This window comes from Aquarana catesbeiana, linkage group LG10 (genome assembly GCF_042186555.1).
Source record: "Aquarana catesbeiana isolate 2022-GZ linkage group LG10, ASM4218655v1, whole genome shotgun sequence".
Lineage (NCBI taxonomy): Eukaryota > Metazoa > Chordata > Amphibia > Anura > Ranidae > Aquarana > Aquarana catesbeiana.
The window spans coordinates 41,492,660-41,518,670 of NC_133333.1; the positions used below are offsets into that span (position 1 = coordinate 41,492,660).

Sequence of the window (26,011 nt, forward strand, 5' to 3'; positions counted from 1 at the left end):
TTGGGAGCCTGATCCCCAGTCAGGCGACCAAGAAAATGGGGGGCGTATTGGACTATTACGGTACAGTACACAGAACAATATAGAGAATATATCAATAATATAAAAATGTAATCGATTTTATTGATGCAAAAGACAATTCATAAGTAATACGTTGAAGCACAATAAAAAATAAAAAAATAACAAAGACAATAGGGTCATGAGTTTGCAGTAAGACAATTAATCTCAGAAATTACTTATTACTTATTACTTATTATTACTTATTACTTATGATTTGTCTTTTGCATCAATAAAATCGATTACATTTTTATATTATTGATATATTCTCTATATTGTTCTGTGTACTGTACCGTAATAGTCCAATACGCCCCCCATTTTCTTGGTCGCCTGACTGGGGATCAGGCTCCCAATTTTGCCTAACTATTATAAATCACATTGCCTGAAAAAAATATCACAAAGCATGAAAGTGAACATTTGTCTCACAAGAAATGATGGGTGGACAAAAACTGGCATTGGATAAGGTAAGTATGCAAGTATTAACCACTTGACAACTGGGCACTTAAACCCCCTTCCTAACCAGTCCAATTTTCATCTTTTGGTGCTCTCACATTTTTTTTTTTTAAATCTTTATTTAAATTGTTTATATCCATACAAAAAAAAGCAAAAATAGCATTCACTTCTACTCCTCTACAATAATACCTTCCCTTGTATCCCCTAACCCCCCCCCCTCATCCCCATCCAACACCCCCCCTGCAGACTCTTTACAACCAGGTACTTTCGCCCACCTACCCCCTTGGTGTCAACATTGACTCAACCTCTTCTCCACATACCTCACAGATTTCTTAAAAGCCACCCAACTTGCCCATCTACCTCCCCTTATCTCATGCTCCACATTTGGCGAATCTATCTCTCTTTTCTCTAAATTATATGTTTCCTGCACTCTTAGGAACCAATCCTTGATCTTGGGGCCGTCGACCTTCTGCCATTTTTTAGGGATTTCACTTTTTGCTGCGTTCAACAGCACAGGGGTAATGGACCCGTTATACTCTCGGTTTCCTCCCTCTGCGCTGTGAAACAAGCATATCCATGGGTCATATGGAATTATTTTACCTGTAATCTCCTCTATGATTTGGATAACCTCCAACCAGTACTTTTTAACAACCGGACAGCTCCACCACAGATGGGCCATAGTCCCCAGTACTTTACACCCTCTCCAACAGTTCGGGGACCTATCTGGTTGGAATTTGCTAATTATCTCCGGAGTAGCGTACCATCTAGTTAAACACTTGTAGTTTGTTTCTGTCATTTTTATATCTATTGCCGAGCTGTGTGTTGCCTTCAGAACATTTCCCACTACGTTTTCCTCTAGGGTCACACCCAAATCCTTCTCCCATTTTTTAATGAATGGCGGTACTTTCATCTCTCCACTGTTTAACAACATTTTATATATCCTAGAGACATATCCCCCAGACTTATCGCTGCAGAATATTTTCTCTATTGGTCTGAAGTCTTTTTCCCCTCTAACGCGCCCTGGCAGACTTTATACAAAGTGTGAGAGCTGTACATACCGCCAGTCATTTATTTTCATGAAATCTCTCTGTGTGTCTAAGTGCTGAAAGGTGCAAATTTTTCCTTTATTCATAATATCTTTTAATTGTAATTCATTGTTTGTGATCCAGTTTCCTCCTACTTCCTCTGTACCCGCGTGAAACATCTCATTATTTTTTAAATAAATCAGCGGTGAATTATATTCCCAACTATTATTTGTGTGCATCAAATCCCACATTTTTGTGTTGTGTAATAGTATGCGTGTCTGGTCCTAACTTTCTAAACCGTGGCGGATTCCATAACAAAATTTTTAAACGTGCACTACTTAAACCCATTTCCAAATTAACCCATCTTTTATTATACCCCCCCTTAACCCAATCTACAGCTCGTGCAATTGTTATTGCGTTACAATATTTTTTAAAGTCTGGCATAGCCAGCCCCCCCTGTGCTTTTTCTCTACATAACTCCTTATGTGCTACCCTGGGTTTCTTATTGTTCCACACAAACCCATTTATTATTTGTGTTAATTTTTTAAAGTAGATTTGAGGCAACGGGATTGGAAGCATCTGCATTTTATAGAATACCTTTGGGGCCAACACCATTTTAACTGAGTTGATACGCCCAATCCATGAGATCGGGCGATGCACCATCCTTTTTGTTTCTCGAATTTCGTCCAATAAAGGTAAATAATTCAATGCATAGATCTTCTTAACTGAATTTGATAACTTAACCCCTAAATATTGGATATTATCTTTCACTGGACATTGGAAATTCTCTCTAATCCACTCCTCTTCTTTCCTGTTGATGTTGATATTTAGGGCTTCAGATTTCCCCAAATTAACTTTGTAATTTGAGAGCTCTCCATACTTCTTCACTATGGCCAATACATTGGGGATCGAGATCCTCGGGTTCATAATGTAGAGAAGGACGTCGTCCGCATAAGCGGCCAATTTGTGTTCCTCCTTCCCCACTATACAACCTCTGATGTCCGGATTTTTTCGTATAGCCGCTAACAGGGACTCTAGAGTTAAGCCGAATAGGAGGGGGGAGAGCGGGCAACCTTGCCTGGTCCCATTCTTCATTTCGAACTGCGCTGAAGACACATTGTTGACTTTTACAAAGGCTGAGGGGTGATTATATAAAATTTTAATCCATTTTATCATTTTTTCTCCCACTCCCATTGTTTCAAGCGTTTTAATGATGAAACCCCAGTCTACTCTGTCAAAGGCCTTCTCGGCATCTATAGACAGAAATAGACCTGGGATTCCGCTGCTCTTGATGGCCTCTGAGATAAGCAATGAACGCACCCCATTGTCTCTAACCTCCCTCCCTGGAACAAAAATCCACCTGGTCCGGATGGACCAGGTACGTAATTTTCTCCTTGAACCGTGTTGCAAGCACCTTCGCATATAATTTGATGTCTGCGTTTATTAACGCTATGGGCCTATAACTAGAACATAGGGTGCAATCCTTGCCCTCCTTAGGAATCAAGGTTACCGCAGCCAACAGCACACCATCACCCAGCGCTCCCTGTGTCCCAAGCTCATTCCAGAGCCGACAGAGTCTTGGAACCAGTGAGTCCCCAAATGTTTTAAGGAAACCAGACGTAAAACCATCTGAACCGGGACTCCTCCCGGTAGGAGAAGATTTTAGGGCCAGACGGATTTCTTCTTCCGTTATGGGGTTATCAAGTTCTTTTGTGTCCTTTTCGGTCAGTTTATTAAGCCCCGCCTCTATTAAAAAGTCCTCCACATTATCTTTTTCCCCTCTACTACATCTTTTTGTGTCGACTGAGTATAAAGATGAAAAATACTGTCTAAATTCCTCACCAATTTCTCTCGATGAGAACTTCATGTCCCCTTTTTTATTTTGAATCCTATCGATGAAGTTTGAGTTTCATTTTTTTCTGCAGGATTTTTGCCAAGTGTTTACCTACTTTGTTTCCCCATCTAAATTTATCTCTGAGGTATCTATTCATGATTTGGTTTGTCTCCTCTTTCATTAAATCTCTTAAATCATCTCGCTTAATGGTCAGCTGCTGCAATGGGGTCCTATCTGATCCTCTATGGGCTTTGTGGGTCTGCTCTAACTTAAATATTTCTGCCATAAGTATTTCCTTTTTTTTGTCCTTTCTTTTTTCAATCCTGCCCCAACGGAAATCAAAACCCCTCTTATATAAGCCTTAAAAGCTTCCCATACAGTGGCCCCTGAGATCTCACCCGTGTCATTTATTAGAAAAAACGAATCTATTTCCTTCTGAATTGTTTCAACAATCTTAACATCTCTAAATAAGTTTTCGTTTAAGCGCCATGTAAATGGGGGTTTTTGAACTCCTTTTAGTCTCACTTTCATCGTGGCCGGGGCATGATCTGACAGTGTTCTGATCCCAATCCCAGTCTCTTCAACTACATCCAACAGGCTATGATCCACCATCAGATAATCCAATCGCGAATAAGTCCCATGTACGGGGGAGAAGAAAGTATAATCTCTGATCCTTGCATGTTGAACCCTCCATACATCAATCAATTGACAGTCATGTAGATTTTTCCCTATTTTTCTCAAGAGACTTTTACTCATCCCCTGTGCATTTGAAGAACTATCCAAGTATGGGTCCAAGCCAAAGTTGAAATCTCCCGCCAGTATCATCTCCCCCTCTCTGAATTCCATCAGACTGTTTAGTACCTGGGAAAGATATTTAATCGGATCTCGATTAGGGCAATACACATTGGCAAGGGTAAGGATCTTATCACCAATTCTGATCTTTAAAAAGAGAAAGCGCCCTTCCGGGTCTGTCTTCCTATCTATTAGGACATAATTTAATCCTTTTGCAAAGCCTATTGCCACCCCTTTTGCCCTTTTTATAGGGGAATCGCTGTATATCCATTTTGGAAAGTACCTAGAGTACAACTTTATACCTGCTTCCCATACTAGATGGGTTTCCTGCAAAAAAAAACATCTGCCCCGTAGTGATGTAGCTCTCTCAGCACCTTATGCCTTTTATTAGGGGAATTTAACCCTTTAACATTGTATGTCAGACATTTAATATTCATTCAACCTGGTCTTTGGGCCTCTCGGGGCTCTGTATGTCATGAGTCTGCACGGGATAGACCCCCCCCGCCCCTCACCCTCCCAACCCCCACCACGACCCTCCCACCCCCCACCCATCTCCCCCCCCACCCCACCCCTCGCCACTACCTGGCCCCTGGATCGCAGTGCTCAGTCTACTATACTCATGCCACCACGCACCCTTGTGCCCTGGAGTGGGAACCTGATCATGGTCAGCGGCAGCCCCGCCCCCCCACCTTAGTGGGGGGGTCCCCAGAGGTCCTACAAAAACGCTTACACACCCCGGTTTCAGCTGACGTCTCCTCGCCAAAGTTCCAGCAGAAAGATCTGAGAATACTTGGATTTCTTGATTGTTGTATTTCACCGGATGGGCCCCTCTTAATTTACTCCATATTTTCGCTTTGTCCTCGAATTGATGGAACTTCACTATGACATCCCTAGGCGCCTCATCTCTCAAATTGGGGGGTTTTCTTATCCTGTGGACTCGGTCGATTTTCAACTCACACTCTGGATTCCTTCCCAAGAGAGGGTTAAAAATTTATTTTATTGCCATTGTCAGATCTTCTCCTCTCTGCTCTGGTAGAGATCTAATTCTTAGGTTTTGTCGCCTATTTTGGTTTTCTTGTTCTTCCAATTTTAGCATCAATTCACGTTGACCCCTCTGTACTGTTTTTACTTGGTTCTCTAACGTAGAGATTTCCTCCCCCTGCGTTTCCACCACCTTCTCCACTTCCTCCACTCTCTTAAGGAGGTGGCCCATGTCTGTCCTTACATTAAGAATTTCTGCCTTAATTGCTTTTTCTAGCTTCAAAAACATGTCTTGAATCTCCACTTTAGTGGGGAGAGCTTCACCTACAGGGTCGGTCTCCATACTCAGGTCTGGTTCTACTTCAGATATATTCACTGCGTTGGCCGTCCCCCCCTGGGCCCCTTTGTTTTTAGTTACCACCTTTTTTTCGTCCTTTGCCTCTTGTTGTTTGTTTTCCATACCAGGGCTTTTTAAATACTTTTGAATTGTGCTGGAATTCAGACTATCTCTGGGTTTGTTAGGTTCAGCTGATTTTTGGGAGCGTTCTCTCATGCTCATCCCTTCCCTGCACACTGCCAGTTCCCTTATTGCGCTAGCTTACAATGCAAGCAACCGTTGCAGTTCTATTTCAAGACAGCTTATTCCAATAGTGTGCCAGGGTTATAGCGTTGGTATTTTATTCTTGTTGATCATCTCTTTAAGGGGTTTCAACAGTTCATTTGGCCGGTAACATGACAGTATATGAGGATAAACTTTAATCAAAGCTCTACCCTTCTTATTATTATCCACTCCTGATATGTAAGCCAAACGGGACCACAAAAATCTCCTTCAGTCCTTCCAGCTTCCTGTTCTAGTACGTTTTCCTCTCAGGTCAGTTATCACAGGCATTCAACACAGTCTTATAGGGCGTACACACGGTCGGACTTTGTTCGGACATTCCGACAACAAAATCCTAGAATTTTTTCCGACGGATGTTGGCTCAAACTTGTTTTGTCTACACACGGTCGCACAAAGTTGTCGGAATTTCCGATCGCCAACCATGCGGTCACGTACACCACGTACGACGAGACTAGAAAAGGCCGGTTCAGAACCAAGCGCGGCACCCTTTGGGCTCCTTTTGCTAATCTCGTGTTAGTAAAAGTTTGGTGAGAGACGATTCGTGCTTTTTCAGACTTGTGGCTTTCAGATCGTTTTCTGCCGTTCAGTTTGTGCTTGTGGGTTTGTATCTGCTCTTCAGTGCGTGCAAGCAAGTTCCGCGTGACTTTAGTCATTGTATTCTTGTTCGTTCATTACTGTTTTTAAGGTCGCTCTTCACAGGCCTTGCTGTTCTTCAGTGCGTTCTGTTACTTAGTTCTGAGCAGCCGACCATTTTTTAGCCATGTTGCGTATGCGTACTCCTCGTAGAGTTCGTGCTGTGCGGGGGCTTGGTGTTTGGGTCCTGACCTTGACACAAGTCCAGTCCATGAACAGGGTGGGGAGGAGTTCATGGACCAAGAATTGGTTGCTTCAGCGTGACCAGTTCTCTCATAGGCCTTTGCTCCGTGAGATCCGTGAGAATAATCCTGATGATTTCAGGAACTTTCTCAGGATGATGGACCCCGTGTTTCACCGTCTGTTGGCTTCGCTGACCCCTTATATTAGCAGGCAGGATACCTGCATGAGGCAAGCCATCACTCCGGAGCAGAGGCTCGTTGCTACCCTGCGGTATTTGGCGACAGGGAGAAGTCTGCAGGACTTGAAGTTCTCGACAGGCATCTCCCCCCAGGCTCTGGGTATCATTATCCCAGAGACCTGTTCTGCCATCATCCAGGTCCTGCAGAAGGAGTATATGAAGGTAAGATTTTTATCCTTTAATATCACATTTTATTGTATTGAATGTTTGCTAATATATTGTATTTCTTTCCTCATTCCCTAATTACCATGATTGTAATATGCTGTGAATGTCCCCTTTGTCCTCATGCATGCTGGATTTTTATGTAATTATTATTTTAGGCCCTTCATACATATTTGCCCTTCAATAACCTCCCCAGCATGGTGTCTCCTGCCCCTATATTCACCTCATGTAGTCACTTAACAATGTATTTTTTCAGCTCCATAGTAGTGCTTTACCCCAAACACCCCCTAAAATGTTTGGAAATGTTCTTTTTGCTTTAAATTCTGGCAGAGTGCCAGAGGATTTTTTTTTGGTGGTGTCCCCAAATAATTTTTAGTAACTCTCCCTCCCCCAACTGCTAAGTCAGCTGATCCCAATTCATTATCCTCAATCATCTATCTGCTGACTTTGCCAAACTTATACACACTATACCCATCTCTTTTGTGCTCAGATTTATGGATGAATTCCCCAAAGCATGTAGTGCAAGGGCCTGCCTGTATACTTTCAAATGGTACTGTTTAAAGTTGTTTTATTCTATTATTATCTTGATAGGTAAAAGCAGAATGTCCAAATGTCCTCAAATGTGTACAGTGTGTATTTATATCTTTGTATTATGACACTTCTTACCTGTCCAGTGGGCTGCCAATAGTGTAACTAAGGAGGGGCTGTTCCAAGTAATACCCTGTATTTAGGCATTCATCTCTCAATGAAGTGAAGAGGGTTACCTGTCCAAGATTTCCACACACCCCTATAATGTTAGAAATGGCCCATGAGAGGGGGGGAGGGGGAATATGATAGGTGTACCTTAGACTTTGGCGTTGTTAAATTCCCCTTAATAAATGCTATCTGGAGGTTGCCCCATAATGTTTGTGCCTAATCTGCTTGCCATGTTTCTGATCAAAAATAGTAATGTTTTTTTTTTCCGCAACAGTTTCCTTCCACGCCACAGGAATGGCAGACTGTGGCCTCCCACTTTGCCCAGCGGTGGGACTTTCCTAACTGCGGAGGGGCAATTGATGGGAAACACGTCCACATCATCCCACCACCCAACTCGGGGTCGTACTATTTCAACTATAAGGGGTTCAATAGTATAGTGATGTTGGCGGTGGTGTCGACTAATTACGACTTCTTGTATGTGGACGTGGGGAAGAATGGCCGGATGTCCGATGGTGGAGTCATCGCCCAGACGGAGTTCTACAGGCATCTCCAGAATGGCAGCTTGGACTTGCCAGCTCCAGAGGACAATGTGGAAGGACTCCCATTCGTGTTCGTTGCTGATGAAGCGTTTGCGCTGGGGGACCACCTGATGCGGCCATTCCCGATGAGGACCCTCACCCCGGAACAGAGGGTTTTTAATTACCGGCTGGCCAGAGCCCGAAGAGTGGTGGAGAACACATTTGGAATCCTGGCCAGCCGGTTCCGCCTATTTATGACACCCATCCATATGGCGGAGTATAAACTGAACCATATTATACTGGCGTGCTGTGTTCTCCATAACTTTTTAAGGAAACATTTGGCCAACTATGCTGGCTCAGTTGGGCCTGAGGCCGGAATGATACATCAAACCACACTGACGGCGCTTGAAAGCGGCCGTCCTGGCTTGCCCTCCCTCAGTGCACGTGATGTCCGGTTACGCTACCTGGAGTTCTTTGCGGGTAGGGGGGCTATCAATATGCCAGCAAATCTGTGAAGCCTTTTTATAATAAAACAAAAAAAGAAATTCTTTGTGGACATTTACTGCTTGTGTTTGTTTTAGCTGACACTGACAGAAATGTGTTGAGTCCAGAAAATATGGTGACTGTGTAACCTTATTATACAAAGCACTGTTGGCTGTTATTTACTAAAATGCAAAAACACATTTCACTACAAGTGCAGTTGCAACTGCACTGAAACTGCACTTGTAGTGCCAAGAGGATTTGCCCTTAGGAAATAACCCCCATTTTTGCTGAAAACAGCAATGACATCACCACAAAAGTGTTGTAGCGTTGAGACAATAATCCACACATTCTTGATTAACAATCTTTTTAATACCTGCACAATCATATGTGCATATACCAAAGGTTTTTCAAACAAACCAACATGTTTGTTGTATAACACTTTTTGGGGTAGCATTATCAAAACTCAAAATGTCCATTTTAGATAAAACAGGCCTGTGTAAAACCAACAAGAAAGACACAAATCTTGAACTTACAAACGTCACATTTGGTAGAATTTGAAGGCAATATCAGACATGAGTATTTAGGAACTGTGTTTGATATTGCGTTCAGATGGGGTGAACTCACCCCAGGAAAAGCCAAATTTGGAAGATGCACACCAATTTAACAATGTCAACATGTGCGACCTGCCATCACAGGAGATCAAGGGACGTGTTTTGGGGGAGCAAGCCCTTCCTCACAGCTACTTTATTATTGAGGAAGGGGTTCCACCCCCAAAACGCGTCCATTGATCTCCCGTGATGGCAGATAGCACATGTTGGCACACTGTGTGCATCCTCCAAATTAGGCTTTGGGAAAAATCACAAAAACATTTAGCATATTGTAGCACACAAAAGAAGAAAGTGATTTGGAGGGGCTTTAAACTCGCCCCAAAACATCAATGATGTTTTTATTTTTTGGAATAACATCATTGATGTTTTTCTTGATGATTTCCAATTGTAAATTACACCCCATGATCTCCCCGATCAGGATCTGGGCACTTTTGGATGTGAAAGGATCTGGATCCACAACCTCACGATCACCCAAAAAGAGAGGAACCCCAAAATAAATTAGGTCTAAAAAAAATGCCGCCATCCATCTCTTATCTGAGCCTGTGGTTGCAGACACTCACCTGTTGTGGTGACTAGTTCCACCACGTCTTCTTCCTCCTGCTCAGATTGTGTTGGGGGGATTTCCCCTTCTTCCAGAGGGGGGGGGCTCTGGTCTCCACGGATGAGGGGTGTCCTCTGAGTCTTTTATCCCCTATGTAAAACAAAAATGGTATACTTAGCACACAGATATTTGATGGCAGAACTAGAAATAGGAAACATTGCTTGGAAGTGGGGTACAACTGTCAATTTTAGCAGAGTTCAAAGATGTAGCTTTTTCAGTGTCCTTTGTCAAGCTGCAATACTTTTCCTGTTTGGTACAAGCTTCACAGATGGAGACACCCCTATAGTATACACTGGAGCAGCTGTGTGGCCCCCCTAATAAAAATGGTGTTCTTGTGTCACACACTAGTGCTCCAGTGTCCAGATGTGAAAACAGCTGCTCAGTGTCCTCTCCTTACACATAATCTAGTTTGCATTTCATTCTAGTAACAAAGCCATCTACACAACACAATTCTTTTAAGACAAGTATAGGGCGTCAAAATGGTGGCCAAATGCATATGGCCTAAACAATGGTATTTTATAGTCCGAAAGAAAAATGTTTGATCCAAACGAATAGTGTGCCCATGAACATGAAAGTTGCCATTTTAAACTGTACAACAGTTCCTAAAAGCACATGGAGCAGCACGAACGTAATAAACATAAAGAATTGGAACACAGCACAACTACTTACTTTTTTGCAGCACTCTCCGGATCTTTCTGTACTGCTCATGTTCTCGTAATTTGAGGTCCGACCACCGGTTCCTGAGCTGATCTTTCGATCGTCGTATTCCGAAATTCCGGTGCAGACTCCTGACCACTTTCGCCATGATCTTGGCCTTTCTGATATTGGGGTTGGGGTAAGGCCCATACTTTCCATCATAGTCGGCCTTCTTCAGGATGGACATATTTGAGTCCTTAAATCTCCTTCTGGATCGGGACGTGTCCGGATCCAGCCTTTCCTCCTCCTCCTCGTTGCTACAATTAGCACGATCCTGCTGTGTCTCCGCCATGTGCTCTTCCCCCACTGCGCCGAATGAAAGGGGAATAGACTAGAAAGAACTCAGGGGCGGGCGGAGTTACACGCATGCGCAATGTGTATAAAGCGTAACACGCGTGCGTCTTACGTACGATCTGTGAGCGGAGGAAGGAGCATCGGAGGCGCCGATCGTGATAACGAAGGAGGATCTAAACTTGGGCCTATACTGCTTCGAAATGGAAGCCTATATTGTAACAAGATTAGGGGAGTTTGGCCTGACATTAGGGTTTGTTTTGTGTTGTGTCTTGCAGAGAAAATGGATGGCTTCAACGACCACAATTTCCTCCCCCTGTTCATTGACAAATACAGGGAGCTGCCCTGTATGTGGCAGGTCAGACACCCCCACTATAACCATAAACAAAAGAGGCAGGCAGCGCTGGAGAAACTGCTGGAGTTGGTGAAGCCGGTGGTCCCCACAGCAACCATCCCCTATTTAAAAGCCAAAATTGGTGGCCTGAGGAGCACTTATCTGAGGGAGCGCAAGAAGGTCACAGATTCCCAGAGGTCCGGAGCTGCAGCAGATGACGTTTATGTCCCCAGGCTGTGGTACTATGAGAGACTGCGATTTCTGTCAGACCACACTGAAGTCAGGGAATCCCTCTCCACTCTTCCTTCCACTCTTCCTTCCACCCCAGCTGAGGCTTCCGATGTCCAACCTGGGCCTTCCAGCCAGGAAGAAATGGAGGAGCCCAGCTGGAGTCAGGTATAGCATTCTTCTACAGATTTCTGGTCAATAAAGAAATTATGTTTACTAGATGTTATTATTGATCACTAATTGCTGATTGAAAGTGTTTTACATATCAATAGACAGTAGTGGGCACCCAAAATTGGGACAAGAATGAAAACTGCTGGGCTCAGAAGGACAGTCTGTTATATTTGTTAACATTCAATTTGCAGCAGTCAGGAGGTGAAAATTGTGTGTGATTGATGAAAAAAATAGCAAAACTATGTCCCTTTTTCATACACAGGAAGACTTCAGCCAGGAGGAGGTTGTGGAATGTGGTAATCAGGAGGAGGCGGGGATTAGTGGCAGCCAGGAGGAGGCGGGGCTAAGTGGCAGCCACGAGAAGCCAGGGACCAGTCGCAGCCTGACTGAGTCTCAGGTTCCTCCCCTCCGCCTTCCATATAAAAAAGAGCCAGGAGGACAACTCCGAGTCCCGTGCAGGATTCAGCATTCAGGCTGATCCAGGAAGCTTCAGCGTCCCAACGAGCCTTACCCACTCCTGAAGAGGCCTTTGCCTGCATGGCTGCCACAAAACTGCAGGGCATGCAGGAGGGTCAACGCAGGCTCTGTGAGGACCTGCTTTATAAAGTCCTAACTAAGGGGGTGAGTGGGGAACTAACACCCAAGACCGACGTGGTTGAGTTTGACCATTCTCCTCCTCCTCCTCCTGCTGCCACAACTCCACCACCACAGCCACAGCGTGTAAGGAAGCGTGGAAGGAAGACCTGAGAGTGATGACCCTGGGTTCAGTCTGGTCTGACAGAAGATGCAGTCTCTCGTATGACCACAGCCTGGGGACACAGATGTCATCTGCTGCTTTCCGGATCTCTGGGACTTCTGGACCAGACTGCCCTCCCTTAGATAAGGACTCCTCAGGCCACCAATTTTGCTTAAAAATAGTTGATGTGTGCCCTGGGGGTCCAAGGCTTCACCCACTTCTGCAGTTTCTCCAGCGTTGCCTCCCTCTTTGTTTAGTTGTGACCCCTTAATACATTTTTTTTTGGGAAATTAGACTCTCCTGTGTGTTTTCATCCAAAAAGGACAGTTTGTTGGTGACGATTCAGGTACATTTCCAACATAAAATGTGAAATTAACAAGAGACAACAACACCAAACAATCTCCTACAGATTAAATAGAACAACATATCAATGGTGTTGTGGGAACTTGTCACAAAAAACACACACAAACATTTTCGGGAGTACAAATCAAAATCCCCCCAAAAAATACCTTCCAAAAAATACAAACACAAAAAAATAATCTACATTAAAGCCAAAAAAAAAAAAAAATATGTTGTCAGATGTGAGAAATCAAAATATATTGAGGGAATCCAGATAAATAGTAACAAAATAAGTTTGTGAGAAGTGTGTGTGAATATGAGCAGCAAAACTACTTAATTCTTGTCACATTATAAAGAAGAAGAGATTGCGCTGTATTAAACCATTTTTAACATTGCAGCGTGACGAAAGTGCAGTATCCATTGCGAACGCTAAGTTTACCAGAACGAGCTGTTCCGTGTCGGAATTTCTTCTGAGCATGCGTGGCACTTTGTGCGTCGGAACAGGCCACACACGGTCGGAATTGATGCGATCGGATTTTGTTGTCGGAAAATTTTATCTCCTGCTCTCCAACTTTGTGTGTCGGAAAATCCGAGGGAAAATGTCCGATGGAGCCCACACATGGTCGGAATTTCCGACAACACGCTCCGATCGGACATTTTCCATCGGAAAATCTGACCGTGTGTACAGGGCATTATAGATTATATTAATATTTAGCCAAGCTGATCCTACCTGGATCCAGAGGACCTCCTAGGGGGGGTTCCAGGTTTCAGTGTGGGCTTCCTAGCCCCTTGTCAGCGCTAGCACAGCCTTGGAGAGAGGGGGGGTCTTCGCACCTCCTTATCTTCAGATTGTCAGGACCGTGTCGTCCTGTTTGGTTGGAACGCTGCTCATCAGCTTTTCACGCTCGAACACAGCGCGACTGCCGGGCTGAAGAAGACAGGATGGAGCGCCGTCAGTGAGCCGGGGCGAGGGGGGGGCAGGGGACACCGTGGCAGCAGAGACCTCCGCTCCACCGATCCTCCACAAGCTGAGCCAAAGCAGGCACCGATCTGCGGGTCCCGTATAACCGCCTCTTTCACTCTCCGGAGCCGGTTGTTGAGCGGACACGCCTGCCGCCTAGAAGGAAGGTCGCCTGGCCAGCCACGGGCTCTCATCCCGGGCCTTCTAAGCCGCCATCCCATTCATGCCTGCTTCGTCCACCGCCCTACCCCCAGGCCCCGCCCCCAGTCTTTAGCACATCACATCCCCCATCCGCCCCAGAAAAGGTGCTCTCACATTTTGAATGACAACTACTCAGTCATGCAACACTGTACCCATATGAAATTTTTGTCCTTTTTTTCACACAAATAGAGCTTTCTTTTGGTGGTATTTAATTACCATTGGGTTTTTTATTTTTTGCACTATAAAAGAAAAAACACTGAAAATTCGGTAAAAAAAATGAAATTTTCTTTGTTTCTGTTATAAAATTTAGCAAATTAGTAATTTTTCTTCGTAAATTTTGGCCACAATTTATACTGCTTCATATCTTTGGTAAAAATAAGTACAAATCGGTGGATATTATTTGGTCTTTGTGAAAGTTATAGAGTCCAAAAGCTATGGTGCCAATATCTGAAAATTGATCACACCTGAATTACTGACGGCCTGTCTATATTCTTGAGACCCTAACATGCCAGAAAAGTACAAATACCCCCCAAATGACCCCTTTTTGGAAAGGAGACATTCCAAGGTATTTAGTAAGAGACAACAATTCTTTGCAAAATCAAGATTTTTTTTTTCTTTTTTTTTTTTTTTCACAAAATTGTCATATTAGCAGGTTATTTCTCACACACCGCATATGCATACCACAAATTACACCCCAAAACACATTCTGCTATTACTCCCGAGTATGGTGATACCACATGTATGAGACTTTTACACAGCGTGGCCTCATACAGAGGCCCAACATGCAGGGAGCACCTCCAGGCATTCTGGAGCACCCGGGCCAATTCTGACATTTCTCTCCTACATGTAAAAATCATCATTTATTTGCTAGAAAATTACATAGAACCCCAAAACATTATATATGTTTTTTTTAGCAAAACAGTAAAGTTGGCCCAATGTTTTTGCACAATGTGAAAGGTGAAGTTATGCCGAGTAAATAGATACCTAACATGTCACCCTTCAAAATTGCACACGCTCGTGGAATGGCGCCAAACTTCGCTACTTAAAAATCCCCATAGGCGACGTTTTAAATTTTTTTACTCTTTTTTTTTTACTGGTTACATGTTTTGAGTTACAGAGGAAGTCTAGGGCCAAAATTATTGCTCTCGCTCTACCGATCGCACCGATACCTCACATGTGTGGTTTGAACACCGTTTTCATATGTGGGCGGGACTTAAGTGTGCATTCGCTTCTGCATGCGAGCACACGGACAGGGGCGCTTTAAAAACATTTTTTTTCTTTTTATTGTTCATTTTACTTTATTTATTTTAGTTTGACACTTTTTTCCCAAAAAAAAAATTTTTGATCACTTTTATTCCTATTACAAGGAATGTAAACATCCCTTGAAATAGGAATATGGCATGACAGGTCCTCTTTACAGCGAGATATGGGGTCAATAAGACCCCCACATCTCATCCCTAGGCTGGGAAGCCTGAAATAAAAAAAAAAAAAAAAAAAGATTCTGGCTTTGATCGTAGCGGTGAGTCGGTAGAAGCATCGCAGGGCGACGGGAAGGGGGGTCGTCCCCTTCCGCCTCCCATAAGAATGATCAAGCAGTGGAACAGCTGCTATGATCATTCTTATGGTGTAGAGAATCGCCGGCTGAAAAAGCTGATATCTGAATGATGCCTGTAGCTGCAGGCATCATTCAGATATCCCCGCACAAAGTCAATGACGTCCTATGATGGCGGGCGGGAAGTGGTTAAAACACATTTTTTTTTTAACACAAAGTTGTCCATTTATACAATATTCTTAACACATAGCATATACATACCAAAAATGACAACCCAAAATAGATTCTCCTACTCCTCCTGAGTATGGCGATATCACATGTGTGAGACTTTCCACATACAGAGGCCGAGTACAGCCGAGTATGGCTGAGCATGGCAGAGTATGGCTGAGCATGGCTGGGCATGGCTGAGTATGGCTGGGTATTGCAGAGTATGACTGGGTATGACTGGGTATTGCAGAGTAGTGCAGGGTATTGCGGAATATTGCAGGGTATTGCGGAGTATTGCGGGGTGTTGCAGAGTATTGCGGGGTGTTGCGGAGTAGTGCAGGGTATTGCAGGGTAATGCAGAGTATTGCGGGGTGTTGCGGAGTAGTGCAGAGTATTGCGGGGTGTTTCGGAGTAGTGCAGGGTATTGCGGGGTATTGTGGGGATATTGCAGAGTATTGCGGGGTATTGCAGAGTATTGCGGGGTATTGCAGAGTATTGTTGGGTATTGCAGAGTATTGCAGGGTATTGTGGGGTATTGTGGGGTATTGCGGGGTATTTTGGGGTATTGCAGAATATTGCGGGGTATTACAGAGTATTGTGGGGTATTGCAGAGTAATGCAGGGTATTGTGGGGTATTGCAGAGTATTGTGGGATATTGCAGAGTATTGCAGAGTATTGCAGGGTATTCCTGGGTATTGCATCGCATTATAGTATGGAGGGATGGCTGCATGTGACTGTATTTGTCACTGAGCAGCGTTGTGGGCACTACAGATGCAGCCCACAACGCTGCTACCATCTGATCCCTCCCCCTTTCCACCCCCTCTGTACCGATCGGTACACAGAGGGGAGGGAGGAACCGGCGTCATGACATGACGCCGGTTTGTTTACATGTGACCGCTCCGTCATTTGACGGAGCGATCACATGGTAAACGGCCGCGATCAGCGGCCGTTTACCGTGATCTGTGAGGACCCGGCGGTCACGGATGTTCTCGGGTGCGCGCCCCAGGGGGCGCGCGAGAGCAGGATTCTGGGAGGACGTCCCATGGACGTCCACCCGGGATAACCCGACCGCGCTGTAGCCGTCTTTCGGCTATGGCCCGGTCGGCATGTGGTTAAATCTGATTTTGGGATATAGTTATGGGTTAGGTCAATCTAAAGTTGGCTATACACTGTTAGTATTTTTTTTAGCCTGAACAAAGGATGGGATTCCCCTGAAGGAATGCCCCCCTGTCGGGACATTGTGCTGTTGCCAAAATACACCGATCAGCGTCTGTAGCCACTGATTGAGAAACATTTTCCAGCTTAGTGGTTAGAGTGAAGGTCAAGGTTAGGGGTTATGGGGCTAACTGTTAGGTTAAATATTAGCGGTTGGTTAAATTGTAACAGTTGAGTGTTAGGGTTAGGTTTAGTAACACAATGGGATTGATTTATGAAAACTGGAGAATGCACAATCCAGTGCAGCTGTACATGGTAGCCAATTAACTTCTAACATCAGCTTGTTCAATTAAGCTTTGACAAAAAAAACAGAAGAGATGCTGCCTTCTATATAACAGCAACTCTCCCACCCTGTGGCAGCTTGTGCTCAATTTTTTGGGAGGGGCGGCAAACAAATCCCCCACCAGGTCTGCACTTACCCAATATACATGGCTTCCCTGGCTTCTCCTTCCAGCTAATCTGGTCTTAAGGTCCTCCTCCTGTTCTGATTGGCCGGGAGGAGAAGCCGGAAGACCATAGCGAATATTGGGTGAGTTTGACCTTTTTGAAGCCAATCAGAGCCTCAGGCTCTAATCATGTGCTTCCAAAAAAAAAAGATGAGTCTGGCGCCCCACATGGAATTAGGGGGGCTGCGCCCCTTATGGACCGGCCGCCGCTGTTCCCAACCCTACACTCAGCTGTTCATTCACAGAAGCCTTTTTTATTTTGTGAATAAGCTAATATAATACAATGTTCTCTGTGACTGGGCTAGAGGAGGGGAAGCCACAGTGGCTGCAGGTGACTATGCAGTTGTAGAGCTGGGACCAGAAGGTCCAGTAATGGAGAAAATATAGCAAAACCTATGCTCTTGGCACTCAGTAAAAATGCAATTGTAAATCAAAGAGATAAGTCCATGAGGTGGCATACACCTTGTTGGACTTAATCGAGATCGAGAAATGTTTTCCAGCTTAGTGGTTAGGGTGAAGGTCAAGGTTAGTGTTTATGGGGCTAAATGGTAGGTTACACATTAGGGGGCTGGTTAAATGGCAACGTTTGAGTGTAAGGGTTAGCTTTAGTAACACAATGGGATTGATTTACGAAATCTGGAGAGTGCAAAATCTGGTACAGTTGTGCATGGTAGCCAATAACTTCTAACATTAGTTTGTTTAATTAAGCTTTGACAAAAAAAAAAAACCTGGAAGCTGATTCATTTCTATGCAGAACTTCACCAGATTTTGCACTCTCCAGTTTTAGTAAATCAACCCCAATAGGTTTGAGGTAAGAGCTAAGCAGGATCAGGTTCATTGATAAGTGTTAAGTTTAAGGGCTAAGTGTAGTTAAAGAGGAGTTCCACTCAGGGGGTCCATTAAAAAAAAAAAAAAAATTAAAAGTCAGCAGCTACAAATACTGCAGCTGCTGACTTTTAATTGGACACTTACCTGTCCCTGGGTCCAGCAATGCGGGGGATCGAAGCCCTGCTCGTCCCCCCCCTCCGCTCGGCATTTCAACTGTGGGCGCCGGGCTGTGGCTTCACAGCCTGGCACCCACTGCGCATGCGCGAGCGGCGTGATTGGCCGCTCAATCACCTGGGACCTGTAATGGGTCCCAGATGATTGACAGGAGGGAGGGAGCAGAGCCGAGCCCTTCCTGTGCCGAGGGGAAGTGATGTCACCAGCCCAGGCAAAGGAAGAGGCAGACTATGAGGGACCACCTAGCAACAGGCATTTAGAGGTAAGTAAAAAAAAAAAATATCCAATTTTTTTTTGTTTTTTTTTTTAGAATTTTTCAGGTATTTTTGTTTTTTTGGGTGGAACCCCACTTTAAGTTTGTGTGGGTAAGGGAGCTTAGTTAAGTGTTAAGGAATCCTTCCAAATGTTTCAGTCCAAGTTCAAAAACCTTCCTTTACCTTTCCTCACTGACCTGAATCCTCCTACATTTTGTGTATCATATGCCCCCCATACCCAGATACAGCACTATGCTCACGATGAGAGGGTTTCAACAACACAGGCAGTGCTGTCAATATAAAAAGCAATGGACAGGACAAGGTGTGGCCAGGTGATGATTGACAAGCTACAGGCTTGTGACTCATCAGGGGCAATGGTGTTAGCCACACCCAGGGCTGCTGTGAGAAACCACGGGGCCCCATACAGCCAATCTGTCAGCCCCCCTCATCCCAAATAAAGACAGTTTACTATCAGTTATGAATGAACACAGTGAGTGATCACTACCGATCACTCATTGTGTTCATTAAGGAAAGGAAGGGGCTGGTAAATGTGATATATTTACCGGACCCTCCATCCTGAGGGATCCTATGGTGTCCATGCATCTGCCGGTTGGAAGGAGGAGAGGGAGGGAGGTGGCACGGTGGTGGTGGCAGGGGTACACATGGGGGCCTGGGCAGCAGGGGGAAATGTTTGGTGTCCAAGGAGAGTGCTTGGTGCGGCAGGGGGGCGATTACTGGAACCCATCCTTTGCAAGGCTCACACTGCAGCAGCCAAAAGCTGGTGGGAGGGAGAGGAGAAGAAGTAAGCTTTCAGCTGCTGCAGAGAGAGCCATACAGGGGATCAGTTCTAATAATTGACAGTAGTAACAAAAATTAGCTTACAAAAGTAAACAAGTTGCAGCAGTATGAAAACAAGAACTGATATAATAGCAGAGTATAGGCCTTTTTAAAGCCCTGGGGGCCAAGTGGTCCTGGGAAGGTTCCCGCAAGAGCGGGGTATCCTCTAGGCCCACCAATATCCATACAATGGTACAATTTGTAGCCTATACAAATCTAGGAAGAGGAGATGGATCAGAAACCAGGAAGAAGATAGGCAGAAAAGTGGTGTTAGGGAAGGAAGAATGCGCTCCTGAGGAGTAGAGAGCCAGGGAGGGGATGAGGAAAGCTAGAGAGGAAAGGAGGCCAGGGTTAGAGGCCTAGAGAGGTTAGAGGCCTGACCTCACAAATGCACTTCTGGAAGAATGGTCAAACATTCCCATAGACACACTCCTAAACCTTGTGGACATCCTTCCCAGAACAGTTGAAGCTGTTATATCTGCAAAGGGTGGGCCAACTCAATATTGAACCCTATGAGCTATAACTGGGATGCCATTAAAGTTCATGTGTAAAGGCAGGTGTCCCAATACATTTGGTAACATAGTATATATCAGCGCGCAGTTCCCCCATACTTACTGATATTGTAGTATTCTGACAGCATCATGCACTTGGTTCCATCACATTCTGTATCCTTTTCTGTGCCCATTCAGTTGAGTCAATATTCCAACACCTTTTGCACATGGTTTTGAGATGCCCTAAAATACAAAAAGACAACATGATGGAATTAAAGTGAAAAATCTGTGATTTTCCCATTCAGGGCAAAGTTATCAGTTCAGCTAACTGTTGCTTCTCCTCATCTAACTACTACCTCCCTCCTTTTGTCCCTCTGGCTGCTTTGGAAGATGACAGCTGGTGGTGTCCACGGCACTGCATGGACCTGGTATAGCACAGAGTCTCAGGAAAGGGTGGGTGGCAACATGTTTCAGGAGCACAGCCCTCTATGCCAAACCTGCCCAAAAGAGAATATGCCAGCTTATAAGCACAGCTTCAGCGAAAGGAGCAGAGCGGGGAAAGCACTGCAAGTGGGACCTAAAGTGTCCCTAAACCCACATCATAAAAAACTATCAATGTATCAGTGTATTACATGCTGTTCATAGTCACTCAGTCACTATGAGATTCACTTTCTGTATTCTGCAAAAAAAAAAAAAAGCTGGTTGATCCTGCTGGGGATTTTGAACAGCATGGTTGGCAACTCTGCACATGCTTGTTTTTCAGTGAGTTTCTACGCTGAGCATTTCCTCCCTATCACATCTGAGCAGTCCATGTGACTATAGAGCCACACATGTGGGCATATACACAGTGGTATATGACAGCCCACTCCCTCTCTCCTCCTCCATGCCCACTAACCAGCTAAACACAATAGGGGTTGGGATATCACATGTAGATTGATGGAGGCTTCACCTCCCTCTTATTCTAAGACACAGGCTAGAAAGGCGTGATGCAGCCTATGACTGGCAGAAATCCACCTACACCAATTGCCAAAAAATAATGAAGATTTGATTTCAAATATTATATTTGTATGACAATTTATAAAAGTTTTATTGATATTAATTATTTATTTTTACTCTGAATTCCAAAGGCTGTTTTTTTTTTTTATTTTGAACATGTGACCAGCAGCGGAGGACTAGAAGCTCCTCCTGCTTATGTTTCCCTGCAGGCAGGCTGGGAAATATCTGGGGCATGTGATACCTGTACATTGATTAGGAAAAAGGTACTTAGATTTTTTTTTTTAATAAAATAATTACAGTGCCATCATCCATATATAGAAATAGAAGGGATACTATCAATTAAACTGGGTGTGTTTAGTATCACTTTAATGACATTTACAAAGCAGACTACAAGCACCAGCATACCATCAAACTTAATAAAAAGAGAAGATTGTGAATAAAGGAATATAACACAATGGTATACAATACTAACTGAACTACACAGCACCAAATATAATATAAAGTAATGTCTAAAAATTCACATAAAATATATATCTTAGAAATCATTAAATGTCTGAAGGCTTTAAAATATACTTAAATTGGTTTTAATGGCTGAAGGTTTTTTACCTTCTATGAGTGAAGGTAAAAAACCTCTGCTTTCAGTGCCCCCCCCCAAATCCACTGAGCCTCCTCCAATCCGGCGATGGTCACGATAGCCTTGGCTGCCCCGGGACTCTCCCTCCTCATTGAGAGAGACAGCAGTGTGAGCCAATGGGGAGAGAGCAGGGGTGAGCCACGACTCTATGTGTCTTATGGACGCATAGAACAGCGGCTCAGGAGGTGCCCCCAGGGCAAGCAGCTTTTTCTGGGGGCACTGCCCTAATAGGAGGAGCCAGGAGCACCTATGGGGGACACGGAAAGAAGAGAATCAGAGCTGCTCTGTGCAAAACCACTGCACAGGGCAGGTAAATATAATATGTTTGTTATTTTAAATTTAAAAGAGAACAAAACTTTAATACTACTTTAATAGTGAACAATACTTTATTAAACAAGACAATAAAGTGTTATAAAAATGATATAAAATGTGTAAGAAATATATATGAATAGGTGTACAAATTTGAAAAAATGTAAAACTATTTATATATAAAAATATATTAATATAAAAAAAAAATAACCAAAGGCTTATGAGATCAGATAAATAAGAGTATGGTATGGAGGAAAGCTGAGACATGATTAGTGGCATAGTTATATGTATGAAATTAAAAATATTAAGGTAAAATAATAGACATGTGCACTGATGAAAAATTAATTAATTCGTTTTTTTCCATTTTTCGGGTCATTTGTTATGATCGCAATTCATAAATTCGAAAAAAATGTAAATTCGAAAAAATTCAGTAATTGGAAAAGACTCAGAAATTTGGAAATTTGAAAAAAAAATTGGAAAATCTGAAATTCAAAAAAAAAATCAGAAAATTTTTTTAAATATCTGAAATTCGAAAACCAGAAAATTTGAAAATCTGAAATAATAACTAACTAATAATAACTTAACTATTACTAAGTATTAAATTATAGGTATTGGAATTTCCTTTCAAATTTGGCTGTTAGTGACTGAATACCAATTTATCCGAAGTTACGAATTATCCGAAATAACGAATGCTGCATCTAAACAAATGGAACGGAACAAATTAATAATAAATATTAATAATAATAATAAAACATTTTATTATTATCATTGTAATTTATTATTATTAATTCGTAATGTTCCATTCATTTAGATATGGCATTCGTTATTTCGGATAATTCATAACTTCGGATAAATTTGTATTCTTTACATTCACTAACAGAAAATTTTGAAAGGAAATTCCAATACCTATAATTTAATAGTTAAATTATTAGTTAGTTATTTCAGATTTTCGAATTTTTGGTTTTTCAGGTTTTCGAATTTCCGATTTTCTGATATTTTTGGAATTTTCGAATTTCCAATTTTTTCAGAATTCTCAATTTTTTTCGAATTTCCGAATTTCTGATTTTTTTCGAATTTCCAAATTTACGAATTCTTTCAAATTTACGAATTTTTGAATATTCAAAATTATGAATATTCAGAAAAGTTTGTTAAACAGGTTTTCGTTCATTCGGATATTAACCAATTAACAAATTTGTCAAAAATCATTAAACTAATTCGGAACGAAACAAAGTCTAGGAAATGAAACAAAGATAAAACATTCATATGGTCAGAATGAAAGTAAATGTGAAAATATATATAAATGAACTGGATATCTTATTTAAAAACGATCTAAAAAAACGAGCTAAAGAAATAATAATGTAGAGTAAAAAATAATACAGGGTAAAAAAGTAAAGGCAAGATAAGTAAAATCGACAAGCATGATGTCACTAAGTGTGCAGCTCAAAAATGATTCCCCAAAATTCACTAATAATCAACTACAATGTTGACCTTAAAAATATAATAAAATTACATGAGAGAGATGAGGAAAATAATAATACGTGACACACTAAATATTACATATTGACAAAAAATTATAAAATTGATAACCTAAGCTAATAATTACCTATTAATGCCAAAATCAATATTGTGGCCTAGCGGATGAAGGGTCTCATATGTCCAAAAAGATTCCCGCTCGCTAAGGGTGATTATTTTATTACTTCCCCTCCCAATAGGGGTTTTTTTAATTCCCCAAAAAATTAGGGAGGAGAAGTCTTTATTGTAATGAGTTGCATCATGGTTTGAGATGCTATGCTTAGGGTAACCTAATGCATTGGGCATGTTCCCTAATTCTCATACACATTGGTCATTTGGCTCGTCCAATATATTGGATCTGGCATGGGCATTGGAGGGCATAGACTACTCCCTCTGTTCTATGTGTTATGAAATATATCTGAGAAGTATAGATAAAGCTTTTTTTGGCTGTTCTTGTCCTATGGATCATAGGAGTGCAGTTCATTCGAAAGCTTGCTAAAGTATTGTTTGATTGCCCAGTTCTTGGTTTTAGAGCTGGAGATGGACAGATGCAGGATTGGACCAAAGCTGCATCCACCTAAGTGGGTATAGATTTTTATTTTTTTTGTGAAACCCATACTTCTCTTCTAACATCCATCTGGGGCCATGTGTCTTTATTGTTAGCCCTGGATGGACCAGTAAGACATTTTTGGTGGACCCTCTCTATAAGTTCAGGGTTATATTGCTTATCAACAAACTTCTTTTTCAGTAACTGACCTTTCAAAATATTATCAGCTCTGTATCTCTGGCAGAATCAACTGGTATTCTATTGCATTTTATAAATAGTTTTAGCAAAATGCTTTCAATTATATATTTAACCCCTTCCCGCCGAGCGTACGCATATGTGCAAACTCGGCTTTAGGGGGTTATACTGGGATGATGCCTGCAGCTGCAGGCATCATCCCAGTGCTGTTTTTTAGAGCCTGCGATCGGCTTTCCAAGTATAGCAACCGATGCAGCTAAAAGCCGCTCGTCTGTTATACCAGAGGAGCGGGAGGGGACGTCCCCCCCTCCCGCCGCATCCCGCTGCTCTTACCGGGCCTCCCGATCCACCGGGAGGCCTGATCACCAATCCGTCTCCTCTGGCGGCTACTGACAGTCTGGAACGAAGCCATAAGCGGCTTCATTCCAGCCCCCTAATTGTAAACGCGGAAGCGACGTCATGACGTCACTTCCCGTTTACTCGGCTGCCAATGGCGCCAGTTTTAAAAAAAATATATAGTATTCAGAATCACCGAAAACGGCGATCTGAATACTGTGAAGTGCAAAGGAGGGATCTTCAATCCATAAAGAGTACCTGTCACCACCTATTACTGTCACAAGGGATGTTTACACTCCTTGTGACAGCAATAAAAGTGATAAAAAAATTATTTTTTTAAACACAATTTATGAATATAAAAAGAAAATAAAATAAATAAGAAAACATTTTTTTTTTTAAAGTGCCCCTGTCCCTGCGATCTCGCGCAGCAAAGAAAATACGGAAGTCGCGCCCGCATATGTAAACAGTGTTCAAATCACACATGTGAGGTATCGCCGTGATCGTCAGAGCGAGAGCAATAATTCTAGCACTAGACCTCCTCTGTAATTCTAACCTGGTAACCGTAAAAAAAATTAAAGCGTCGCCTTTGGAGATTTTTAGGTATCATAGTTTGTCGCCATTCCACGAGTGCATGCAATTATAAAGCGTGACATGCTTGGTATCTATTTACTCTGCGTAACATCATCTTTCACATTATACAAAAAAATTGGGCTAACTTTACTGTTTGTTTTTTTTTTAATTCATGAAAGTGGCCCTTTTCCCAAAAAGTTGCGTTTAAAAAACCGCTGCACAAATACCGTGTGACATAAAATATTACAACAATCGCCATTTTATTCTTTAGATTCTCTGCTAAAAAAAAAATATATATATATAATGTTTGGGGGCTCTAAGTAATTTTCTAGCAAAAAATACGGATTTTAACTTGTAAACACCAAAAAATAGGCTTAGTCATGAAAGGGTTAACAGACACAATTGGAGTAAATAAGACCAGTTCGTTGTTAGAATTCACACACTCTGTAGCTTCCAATTTACTACTTTCAATTTGTATTAGAATACAAACGTTTAGTACAATGGAGCAACGCAAATTAAAAAAAAAAAATACAATTTAATGCCGTAAGTATTTCTTACCTGTAGTTACCATAGCACTCACGATCAAGACAATGAAGATTTTATTCATGGTTATGGAAGTTATGGTTATGGTTCAAGTTCGAAGGCCAATATTCGAGTAGCCTTACAGATCTTGTACCTGAAACTAGAGTTGAGTGAGGATTTGGGATTACAGAAGAGATATTTATACTAATTTGAGTTTCATTTTGTGCCAAGGTACAGGGTACAAGGTGTACAAGCAGTTCCTCTTTGGCAAAATCCATATTTTACACAGTTGCATTTTACTGTTTGTTCAACAAATGTTCTGAAATGTTTGGACACCTGTGCAAAGACTTGGAATGGTTTGTAAATGTTTCTTTGTATCCAAGAACAATTTTCTACATTTCAGGAAAGAATTTAACCCCTGTTCTCACCGACGAACTGCAAACGCACAGTGAGAAAATAGTAAAGCCTATGTACGCAGGCAGCAGGGCAAATGCATACCCCTCTGCCAGAGGCGGCTCTCTAATTAGGCAAAGTAGGCGGTCGCCTAAG

At 42.6% G+C, this 26,011-nt stretch overlaps 1 protein-coding gene across 1 annotated transcript in view; it reads right to left on the bottom strand.

Moving 5' to 3' along the window:
- LOC141110622 (uncharacterized) overlaps nucleotides 1-25,641 on the bottom strand; it is a 138,028-nt gene extending 112,387 nt beyond the window's left edge. Inside the window, exon 1 of the mRNA XM_073602065.1 lies at nucleotides 25,499-25,641. Coding sequence (XP_073458166.1) covers nucleotides 25,499-25,547 — 49 coding nt within the window. The 5' untranslated portion in view covers nucleotides 25,548-25,641. The remainder of the gene's footprint in view (nucleotides 1-25,498) is intronic.
- Nucleotides 25,642-26,011: the final 370 nt, after the last annotated feature.